This window comes from Etheostoma spectabile, chromosome 16 (assembly GCF_008692095.1).
Source record: "Etheostoma spectabile isolate EspeVRDwgs_2016 chromosome 16, UIUC_Espe_1.0, whole genome shotgun sequence".
In the NCBI taxonomy this organism is placed as follows: domain Eukaryota; kingdom Metazoa; phylum Chordata; class Actinopteri; order Perciformes; family Percidae; genus Etheostoma; species Etheostoma spectabile.
Window position 1 is genome coordinate 23,536,361 of NC_045748.1, and position 11,951 is coordinate 23,548,311.

The 11,951-nt window shown below is 41.4% G+C and overlaps 1 protein-coding gene across 1 annotated transcript in view; it reads right to left on the reverse strand.

Annotated features, from left to right (window-relative positions):
- Nucleotides 1–1,589: 1,589 nt before the first annotated feature.
- Nucleotides 1,590–11,951, reverse strand: part of zer1 (zyg-11 related, cell cycle regulator) — a 22,701-nt gene continuing 12,339 nt past the window's right edge. Inside the window, exons 9-16 of the mRNA XM_032539231.1 lie at nt 10,360–10,575; nt 9,203–9,244; nt 8,905–9,024; nt 8,596–8,711; nt 7,196–7,384; nt 5,550–5,647; nt 5,125–5,227; nt 1,590–2,968 (exon numbers count right to left, since the gene is read on the reverse strand). Of these exons, the coding sequence (XP_032395122.1) occupies nt 2,881–2,968; nt 5,125–5,227; nt 5,550–5,647; nt 7,196–7,384; nt 8,596–8,711; nt 8,905–9,024; nt 9,203–9,244; nt 10,360–10,575 (972 nt within the window). The 3' untranslated portion in view covers nt 1,590–2,880. The remainder of the gene's footprint in view (nt 2,969–5,124; nt 5,228–5,549; nt 5,648–7,195; nt 7,385–8,595; nt 8,712–8,904; nt 9,025–9,202; nt 9,245–10,359; nt 10,576–11,951) is intronic.

The following is an 11,951-nucleotide window of genomic DNA, read 5'->3' on the forward strand; positions in this document are numbered from 1 at the left end:
AGCTTGAGGGCAAAACACCGGAGACTGCTTTGCGACTGCCTATACCGTTACATAATCATACCGTTTATACGTCTACCGCGTCACGACAAAACCCCGATTAAACCATGTCAAATCCTGCCTTCTCTCTTTTCAAAGCATCTGCCGTAGAAAATCGCTACTGTGATGACAACTCGCAATTAGATAACACCAGTAATTTGACTGACTGCAGTATTTGCCACCACCCATTAGTATGTATTATCGAGGGTGCACTGACTCAGCAGAAACAAAAGACCAGAGACTACAGATTAGAGGGCGATCATATTTCCGAAGGTTTGTGGACACCGCAACAGTCAGGAGTCTACAGCTTTTACACATCAAAGTGGGTTTTGGGAGCACTACTATATATGTAAGAAAACCTCTTTAAAGCCTTTTTGTGACTACAGGGGCAGCGGAGCAAAACCTGATCTATACCCTCAAGTGATGAAAGTTAAGTTAGAAAGAAGGGAGCTAAACAAATCTCTTGACTGCTCCTAAACTCTGATTGAGCCCATAGACTTGAAGATACATTAGCCATTGGCTGAGGTGCATTGTGGTTAGTCTATATCCAAGACCATTTACTTAGGGGATTACTTCGGTGCCACTGGAGGTTCCGCCACATGCCCCTCGTTTTCAACTGGATGTCTGTCCCCGTCCTCTGTCTTTGTGTTGGCGTTCTAACCTCCACCAGTGGATTATTGAGGACTATGGTTACCTGGTCCTCAGATCTCTGCAGGGTAAATCCAGACAGCTAGCTAGACTATCTGTCCAATCTGAGGACTATGGTTACCTGGTCCTCAGATCTCTGCAGGGTAAATCCAGACAGCTAGCTAGACTATCTGTCCAATCTGAGGACTATGGTTACCTGGTCCTCAGATCTCTGCAGGGTAAATCCAGACAGCTAGCTAGACTATCTGTCCAATCTGAGGACTATGGTTACCTGGTCCTCAGATCTCTGCAGGGTGAATCCAGACAGCTAGCTAGACTATCTGTCCAATCTGAGGACTATGGTTACCTGGTCCTCAGATCTCTGCAGGGTGAATCCAGACAGCTAGCTAGACTATCTGTCCAATCTGAGTTTTCTGATGTACGACTAAAACTACTTCTGAACGTACACACGTTCCACCAAAACAACTTCCTTCAGGAGGCTGTTTTGCAGAGGCACCGTGGTTCCGTACGGCATATAGCACCGCCCAAGACGATTGGGATTGGTTCAAAGAAATGCCAATAACCCAGAGCACTTCCTGCATTTCCTCTCTAACTGGGACGTTTTGGGACCAACTGGCGGGATTGCTGTGGACACATGGCGATCCACTGAGCAGAGCAAATGGCTTTAAACCATGTATTAACTAATTTAAATATCTCACGCTTCTGTAGTGTGTGAACAGTTAACTTTATTGAATATGGTATGTGGCGTTTTCTTTTGCTGTGTGCAAATGTTCCATCAAAACAAGTTCCTTTCCAGACTATTTTTGCAGAGGCACCGTTGCTGCGTTTGGAGCTTAGCACCGCCCAAGACTGATTGTGATTGGTTTAAAGAAAAATCAAACAACCCAGAGACTTTTTTTTTTAACTCTCCTATCCAGGAATGTGTGTGTGCTAGAGACAGCCTTTACTTCACAGCGCTGGGGCAATAGGTCTGGCAATGCGAGACTACAGGGGCACTAAACTGCTTCTATAACAGCCTGGAACCTGGTTGCGGGGATTTGATCCCATGCAGATACTACAGCATCAGTGAGTAGATGGGTGATAGAAGGTCTGGCTCACATTCAGGGTTCTGGTTCATCCCTATGGAAGGGCTCTTTGCAGGCCAATCAAGTTCTTCCACACCAAACTGGAAAAAACAGTTCTTTATGAACCTGGTTTTGTTCTCAGGGGCCTGTAGTATTCACATACTTTTGGCCCTATAAAACACATTTACTTTGGGTGTATTGACCTCCCTCATAGCTGCTTCCAATAATCAACAGAATCAGGATAAAATGCCAGAAAATTAAAACCAAAAGCAAATAGCAACTAAATCTAAGTAATATAACAATGATCTAAAGAATCCAGGCTTGCCAGACTAAATTTGAACGATTGGGTATTCGGTGTATAGTTTCTTAGCACTAACCAGATGTCAGTCAAACCTAAACAAATTTAAATATAGAGTGAAGTCATGAGTGTTTACAGTTATATTATAAAACATACACGCAGTGAAAGAATGAGACAAACAGAGAATATTTACATATATAACAAAGAAATTATTGTGTCTCCCGTCAACGTCAGTGTGAGGCTTCTCTACAGCCTGCACACGTAATGGCTAATATTGACTGTGGCGAGAGCTCTGGGGCCTCCACAAGCATGAGTGTGTGTGAGAGAGCAGTGTGAGACCTCTGATGGCGGTGCAGGACACGGCACCGCCTTTAGCCTTTTGCTTGCTGTTACACAGTTAATAGTAGTGAGCTGGGGGAGGGCATTTGTTTCCTTCCGCTGAGAACCAAGCATCACTCGGTCGTTTTGTTCTGTCGTTAAATCTTTGGCGCGCACACGCACACGCACGCACGCACACATACACACACACACACAGATAACAGGTATCCACCCCCACAAAACCGCCCTAACACAAGAGATGCTTAAGTGTACTAAAGGTAAGCCCCCTCACAACAAAACACCATGCACCACATCATCAAGTCCTATGTGTCACATATTAAGGTTTTGTCCAAATAGCCGTGAAAAAGGGGCCAGAGACACATTTCTGCTCTACAAAATAATAAAGAATGAGAAGAATAAGAGTAATGCACACAATTGACCCTTGTGGTGGTGACAGTAGGAGGGGCCTTAGGTCGGTTTGGTTGACGCTGGCTGGGAACCGTGGCTCCTGTGGTGTCAACCTCTTTGTCCGTAGTTAACCTCCTGTCCATGATTTGTATCCATGGGGTCTTCTTTGAAGGTTTCACACTGCTCCATGACTTTGCTGAAAAATATAAAAATTGTACAAGTTAGCTAAGGCTTGGTCTGTCCAAGAGCTTCATAAGCCTTGTTCAGACGTGGCAGTAAAGGGTAGCTACTGTTTTTTTTCAACCTGGACCCTACTTTCTTGTGTTTTCATGTCTAAGTGACTGATGGGAACAATCTTTGACAATGGTCCGGTATTAGCAAGATCACTGCAGTCGGCAGCATTGAAAGAAGCTACAATGTAAGTTAATAAGGCAATTGTCCAGCTTGTTTTTATCTGTTTTGCTACTGACAGGCTCAGATTAATATTTTAAGTGTCTGACAACATTATGGAAAAGATCCCTTCTTAGATAGACCTTTAAAACATCTTTGAGACCTTTCAGTTTAACCAGAAACAGCTCTGACGTTGCTAGTGCTAAACCCACCAGACTCCATTTAAAAAAAGCACACGTAAATTGGTTAACTATGTATTTATTTCAACCAAAACTAGAATTGTGATGGTTGGAAAATTGAAAAGATGACCCAAACAGGCTTTTCAGTTTTATTTTGTTTTTGTCGACTTTGAATGAAGCGTATATTACGATGCTAAAATTACCGTTTATTTGCTTTTTCGCAATTTTGTGGCTATTTTTTAATATCCTTTAATTAAAGTTTAAAAAAAGGATCTTATTCTTTAACAGAAAGGTCATCCTCCTTAGAAATCCTTTCCATAAAGTTGTCAGACACTTAGAATACTAATCCGAGTAGCAGCGATCTTGCTTAATGCTGGACCAATGTCAGAGATCGTTGTTCCCATCAGTCACTTAGAAACAAAAACACAGGAAAATAGAGGTTGGAAAAAAACAGTTGTTGCCCTTTAAGGCCAGGTCTGAACAGGACAGAAGGCTACCTTAGACAGCACATTGTATGCTTGAACTGAAATGATGTCAGTGTCGAATGAAGCTGACACTGATGACTTTTGGGTACAAATGCCATTTAGAGTGCTCTCTCACCTTATCTAACCTCTTATCTAAGCGCACAGCGTGAAGCGCCGAAGGCAGGTGTGTTTAGGGCGTGTACGAGTCCACTCTTGCTAGTTTGACGGCGGAAAAAGGGTTCACGCACCAGGCACATGGTTCAAAAGGGTTGTACTCAGTGTCTTCATTAAGCACAGGTGTGTTTTGGGCGCAACATGGTATAAACCAATCAGAGTGTCCGCTCCCATTCCCTTTAAAGTCAGACGCTTTTGTACCTTGGTGCATTGCTATTATGATGGCAGATTTGCACGTTAATGTTTTTATTTTTAATATTTGGCATTTTTGTGTGCTGGTGCATGGTGTGTGCACGCGCTATGCATGAGCCTAGGCGCATTTTACTAATGCCTTGTTAAAATAACAATGCTTTTTTGTTGGTCAATAGAGCGGTCACGTTCCGCTGTCTCAAGATAGCAATATGCCAAGATTGCACCTGAACACACCTCCCTGTAAGGGGGACCAGCACACCCATGGGTGCACAGGTGGGCGCAGGTGCATTTGCTATTTTAACAAAGTGGGCGCTGTATGTGAAATTGAAAACCATGTCGGGCTTTGTGCTGTGCCGTGTGAAAGATAGGGCTCATGGAGGTCCATTTGGAGTTTTGACTATTCATTCTCATAATCAGTCATTTCCTGGTGGGTTCTTTGTGACACCGGGGAAAATTAAAAAAAAAAGTTCCGTAAAGTACAGTATGACTTACTGTCAGCCACTTGAATAGGATTTCCTCTCCACAGGTCTATGGTTATGTAGGAGGACATCATCAAAAGTTTAACCTATGAGTTCCCTGTCAGTAAATGTGACTTGATGATTACACCTCTTAATGTAAACACAAAACGGACCACAACTATAAAAGACAAGAAAGTATCTTTTCCTTAGCATGAACTAAATGAACTGAATCACAGATGTGGAAGTGACTTTATGTGTTTCTGTATATATCCAGATTGCTGCCGGAAATGACTAATAACTGTTGGCAACAAAAGTATTGAGCCAAAGACAGAACAAAAATATTATATTGGCTGCTGCTCAGCCTGATACTGAAGCAACAGCTGTAGAATTTATCCTGACAAATAGCACGCGTTCAAAATGCTACAGAGTACATAAGTACATAAATACCAGGCTAAAAAGACTTCTTCAAGCTTATGCACAGAGCTTAAGTCCTACCTGGCCATGTCCTTGGTTTCTGGCTTTGAGCTTTCCAGTTCCAGAACTTTCTCCAGAAGACTTACTCCTCCTTCCTTTATCAGCAGGGGACAATACTTGCTTGCTGTAGGACGAAAATGAATGTAAAGAGACAGAGCAAGAATTAATACTGTATACAGTACCATACAATTTAGGCCTATCAGGCAGGCTGTGTACATGAATAGGCCTGTTGACAAGTGCAGAGAAAGGATAATGTCAGAATACTGTAGAAAAATAAGTCATGATTTAAATATTTCAAATTATATTTATCTATTTGCTGGAACTTTTGTATTATATGAGATTAACACAAGTTGCCAGTGCCAGGGCGGGTGCTGATTGTACACCTGACAATACAAACACTAAATGTGGAGTCTGGTTTGAAACCCTCCAGAGCAGCGGATACTCACGGTAAACTGACACCAGGTTGTAGAGAGCCCACGTGGCCCAGTGCTGACTGACAGGGGAGATGCTCTGGGGGAGCAGTCGCAGGATGGGCTCGAATGACCTGAGAGACCAAAGTCAATTTCAAAAAATTCAAAAAAGGAGGGAGAACCACGGACAGCTGTACTGTACAGCTAGGCCACCACGTCAACACAGTATATACAGACATATTGTTACTCAGTTTGCATTACTGACCAACAATGATCTGCACTTTACTTTACGAGGGCCCACAGTATTCACACTAAAAATAAACAGCTGATGAAGCAATAACTTGGTTAAAAAGAGGTTATAATTACTGATCACTATATGGATGTGTTGTCATGACACGACAGATTTAAAGGGGGATTTCTGTATTTTTCAAACTGAACCCTACTTTTTCCAATCAATCACTCGCACTCAGACAGGAGAAGGGGAAAGCTGTTAACAGACTTTTTCTCTATCATTCTTTTCCAACTTTTCAGCCTTCATACAGAACATAAGTTAAAACTATTCTGTTGCTTGTTACACTTATGGGTTTTACTGCCTTTTCATTTGTGTAAACGCTAGAGCTACGTTTGTTGATTTCAACAAGCGTTTGGCTACAACGCGTCCAAGTTTAGACTGTGTTACGACGTGACATTTATTTGGAGTGAGCGATATATTTTATCGCCATAATATTGCTGTTGCTGTGTTTTCTATTGCATAGCTGATGGATGTGCTGATTGTTTAATATTATTTGTGCAGCCAGGTTCATAATTACGTTATAATGATCGCTAGCAATCGCCAGTAAACAGACTAGTGCTGTGGAGCCAAGTGCTCAGATATTAAAGGTGTATTTCACTGTTTTTATCCGTAATAGATATGTGGGATGTAATTCTCAGTTTGTGCTAATGGGCAATATGTTGCATTTCATTGATGTTAATTATGACAGAGAAATTAACACAAGTTCTTAGTATTCTTTGTTGTTGTATACTGGTGGTTACATTTAGTTTCACTAAATATTGTTCATAGTAAGTCAGATGCTTATTGATGTGCAGTATTGATATTTGTTTGCAATTGATTTGTTTGCTATATTTTATTTCAGAACCACGCCCAACTTTGTATAAAACTTCACATTTCCTAGTTACTTAACTTTTCTTCCCAAAAGCCATAACCACTCTGAACTCACACATGCACTGACTTCCCTTCACAGCCTATAGTTATCTCAATAAATCTTCCCGGATCTCAAAGTCAGACATCTCTCGTTCAAGGTCTTACCAGACACCCTACAACAGGCCAGTTTTTCAGTAGCCAGTTTACAAGTAGTTTTAACAACGTACGTCCACTAAAAGTGCTGTTTTTGCTCCTGACGGGCTCAGACTGTTATGATAGCTGTCAACATTATAGAAAGTCTCTTTCTGAAATCTCGCGAGGTGACTTGATGACACTTGACACATAAAATGTTGAGTTAAACTTTCATAGACCATACTTTTGGCAGGCTGAAAGATACTTTGGTCCATACACTGTGACAATTAAGTCTGAAGTGATCATTTTGACAGAGGATGACTACTGCCAGCCAAAGAGGAGAAGAAATCATAAACCAACGCACCCTTTGGCAATGGCATTACTAAGGAAAAATTAAACCGATAATCACCTGTAGTTGATGTTGCGGCGGGAGCTGACGTCCCAACTCTGGATGGCATTCCACATCTTGTCCATCACTGTGTCTCTGAGCGGCACTTCCATTGACCAGACCTCCGGCCCATCAAACATGATGTGGGAAAGCACGCCGCATGCATTGTACGATACCTCGATCCCATCTGCCTTGCTGTCAAGCAGGTTACTGTCAAAGCATCAAACAGCGAGTCAGTCAGTTTATTTTTAAGATAATGGTCTGGGTATTTCCGCCTTTAATCACTAGAACAGCACAGATGAAAGAAGAGAGAGAGGAGAAAGATGTGCAGGAAAATGCCGCATGTCGGATTCCAAAACTTGGCCATTGCGTCGAGGAATGAACCTCTAAATAGCAGCATGTACTCTACCAACTGACGCCCAAATAACCCCTTTTTTATTTTAACTAAAAACACTATATTTGGTTGTGTTGTTCAAAAAGTTTGTTCCCAGTTTATCTGTATCTTCTCTCTGTGGTTCATGGGCAAAGGGTGTGGTGTGGCTGTGTTGGCGCTGCAAAGACATGACAAAGGTGAATTGTCATGCGTCTTGATCTGTGTGTAACCCGTACCCAGTGTCATGGAAACATCAAAGTATGTAACAGTATGTGTCCTTTGCTTTTTAATCTCCACTGGTTAGTCTTGTGTTTTAAACCCAGAATGTATAGCTATCAGTTGCCCGATATGCACTGTGGTTTCTTCTAGCTAAGTTCATTTCCGTCTGCAGGAAAAGTAGAACATTACATTTCTTTCACAATATTTGGCCTTAGCTTTCATTAATTTGAGCAGTGCCTGTATGTAATACTAAAGGCATCTCTACACAGATACATAGACAGCCGTCTGTGCTGCCTCACTGCCTACTTAAATCTGGAGTCATGACACAGTCTGTTTGTCAATAATTCAACTAAAAGCAGGGAGTTTATGAAATGATAATACATAAGCTGTGTGTCAAACAGCAGTTGTATTTGAGACATTTTTGATGAGTACGCATTTAATGGGTTCTTACTGTTTTCTTAATGACAGGTACATTGGAAAAATTGATCAGAATATTTCAAGACATAATCTGAATCTCATTTCTCTGTCTTACCCCTTCCCCTTAGTTTTGCGCGTTCATGTGAGAGAAAGAAATATAAAATATATACATGCATATGAACCCACGCAGTCTACAGACACACTTGCAGACAGCATCTTGGAAGTTTGGGATCAATACTGTAGGTGATGTAACCAAGTAGTGTCCCATTTCATAGGGTATGTTTTCACCGCTAGCCCTTACTACTAGGTTTCGAGGGCCAAGGGCTAGGAGGAAGGGGAAGGGGAAGGGGTAAGACGGAGAAATGGGATTCAGCCTTATTCTGCTCTCCACTGGTTTTAACAGTTTTCTTACCTAAATACAGTGATGAACTGTGGGGTGAGCAGCTGTGGCCTCAGTGCTTTGACCTCAGCAACATTCCCCAAAAGACCCAACATGTTGCGGTGAAGCTCCTGCTTGTCTGGAAATTCCTGAAGTAAGATCATACAACGAGAAGAGCGGTATGTTATGTATGTATGTATGTATGTATGTATCTGGAGACTACTGCCATTATAGTCCAAAAACATGATATTTCATCAAGTGCGCACTACAATATATAGAAAAAGAATCCTTGCGGCAGCTTAGTAGACACGAGACGTGCAGTGTGGGTGAGCGTGGACTCACTTGTAGACAATCCAGAAAGAGACTCATGCCCCGACAGTTGAGGAACATCTGACAGTTGTCTGGCGTCTCATCTGTGATGTTCCACAGAGCGCTCCAGGAAAACTCCATCACCTGGTCACACTGAGAGGGAAACAAACACACAGCCTTTATAGCAAGAATCCCTTCCATTTGATTGTAATAGTTAGGCAAACCTATGTGATGCAGGCATAGTTATTAGTCTATTGAATCAGGTTTGTGTTTATAACGCAATACAATTTTTAAAGTCAAAAGATCCAGGAGGTGTAAAACTGAGACTCACCGTTCTGTCCTGTAGCTTCTTCTGAATTAAATTCAGCATTGTCTGTAAAGGAGAAATGAAAAATAAAAATACATTAGCCATAATCAGCTGACAGCTGTCAGAGTGATTACACACCAACAGTAGCTCTATGTCAAAACAACACAATGGGCTGTGTTGGTGTGGACATGTTGCTTCAGGATAATAGATTTAGTAAAATGACTGCACAGTCCCACTAAGCAAGAAGGCAAAGGTATGTATGTATGTACTGTATGTGGTTGTTTTGATCTTTTGTTAATTAGAGGACAAAAGATAAAATACAATAAGTCCAATTTGAAGTCACAGACATATAAGTTTATGTTTGAGAAAGCACTCACTACAACTCTGGATAGTTACCACAGTGGCATTAATGGTCTCCTCTATTGTGGTGATTGTGAATTGTGTAGATAGTATTATGTGTGCTTGTAAAGTGTCAGACACACGCTAATCCTAGTGGACGGGAAATTGACAACTGCGTCGGTCTTAAACTAGCAAAGACACTTGCGTCGGGCTTTGCGTTGTGCTGCCCCTTAATTAAATGGACGCTTTCTTTTATCCCCTCATTGGACTAAATTTGTGGATTGTGCGTGCATCAATAAGTAAGTCTGATGACGATGTTATATAGGATTTATGAATGTTGGTTAGCAACAGGAGGCTAATTCACGCGGGTGCTTGATTTTATGTGTGAGCTCATATTGCGCATCTGTTCATGTGCGCTGCAAGAGCTATGTTTCTGTTTATTGTTTGCGTTATTCAGTGCAAATATAACCCAGGATGTAGTTTAATCTCAGTAATGATGGTATATCAGGTTATTACTGTCGCTCTGTTGAAGGCAAACGTTCCACTGTACGGTCGATACGCAGATCACGGAGCTCTGATTGAGTCTAGACTTTACAGCAGCGTAGTTAAGTGAAAGTAGGTCAATTTGTAATGTACTGCCCCTACCAGGGGCAGCATGTAATTTTGTCTATTTACCGAGGGCATTTAAATGTATGTCTGATCGTTTCTATGTTAACTGTTAGCCCATAGCCGTAGAAACAACAATATCATTGTCCATCACAACGTTTTACTGTAAACATTGTTAACTGTCTATTCAGGGGAAATCGCCCAACCCTAAAGAGTAAAGCTCATCTTAATGTTACCTTGACGAATCCCATCTTTCCCACAGCTTCCTTGTGATGGTTGTCCACCTGACAGACCAAAGCATTGCACAGGTGCACAGCAATTCTCTGGATGGACTCATCCTGCCTAGCTGGCTCCAGGATTTTCAGCAGCAGCTGGTTGACTCGACTGTACTGGAACTCCAGCTCCTCTGGAATACTGAAGTTACACAGAGTCAAGCAGCAGTTCCTCTGGACCTGGTGTGGGACAGGGGATGGGGACACAGGGGGAGACACAGGAAGGTTTACAGAGTCTGAAAAGCAACAATATAGTAATCCTTTAGGTCTAAAAACCTTGATCTGATTGACCTTGTGATCGCTTTAATTAAGCCACACATAATGGAAACTAAATTCATCAAGCATAAAAATTAACAAATACATTTTGGTTACACTTTACTTAAAGGGCTCTACATAAGAGTGACATGACATTGTCATGAACGTGTCATAAACATTATAAACAAGTCATAAACGTTTTTGACACAACGCTTCTTTTAGTAAGTGTCATTCATTTTTGTCATGACAAGTTATGGTTATTGTTCATGTGTCATGACTGTCATTTGTTCATGACAGTGTCATGTCACTCATATGTAGATACCTTCAAGTAAAGTGTTACCTACATTTTTCCTTGTTTTTGTTTTTCACACCTTTTCTCATGTTAATTTACCCTTGTGGAGATTTTGTTGTGTTGAACAACATTTCATTACTGTGGATGTAATTAAGAGGTTTTAATACTGGGCAAAAAATCTCTACAAATGAATCAAATGTTTCTAAAACACAAAACAATTGACAGCATATTTATTCCTATTGTGTCAGTTTTGCTCGTCCAGACACTTGCCGAGCAGATACATTACCATAATTGTACTCTTTTTATGTTTTTCTACAAACTACTTTTTTTACTTAAAGGGAAGCTATTATTTAGCATTCCAGGTTCACATTGTGTTGCTATTAGAACATGTTTACATGCTTTAATGTTAAAATAAAACCTAATTCTTTTTTAAACTGCCCATGGCTGCTGCACCTGTTGGAGAGCCTGTATCTTTAAGCCCCCCTCCCGAAAAAGCCCAGTCAAGTCTTCCAGCAATAAGGTGACCTAAAATCAGGGAGAATTGAACGACATTGGCAGCCAAGATTGCAGGTTTTCCTGCTGTTAGCATTCAGCTAACATTACTATAGTTAGCAGTGGACAGTCTCAAAATCTCAAAATCAAAATTTCTCAAAATCACAGATAGGCTTTTAAACCAAATACTGAGTAATGTGACCCGACATTGGGGGGAAATTAACAACATTGGTAGCCAAGATTACAGCTTCTCTGGTGTGAGCATGTTGCTACAGTAAAAAAGAGAATATGGAGAGATGCCAGTTCACCTCCTGGGCACTGCCAAGGTGCTCTTGAGCAATGGCACCGAACCCACAACTGCTCGGGGTGCCTTTCCATAGGCAGCCCCTCCCTCTGACATCTCTCAATTAGCGCATGTACAGTGGGGATCGAATGTTTGGGCACCCCAGGTAAAAATGAGTATTAATGTGCATAAAGAAGCCAAGAAAAGATGGAAAAATCTCCAAAAGACATCAAA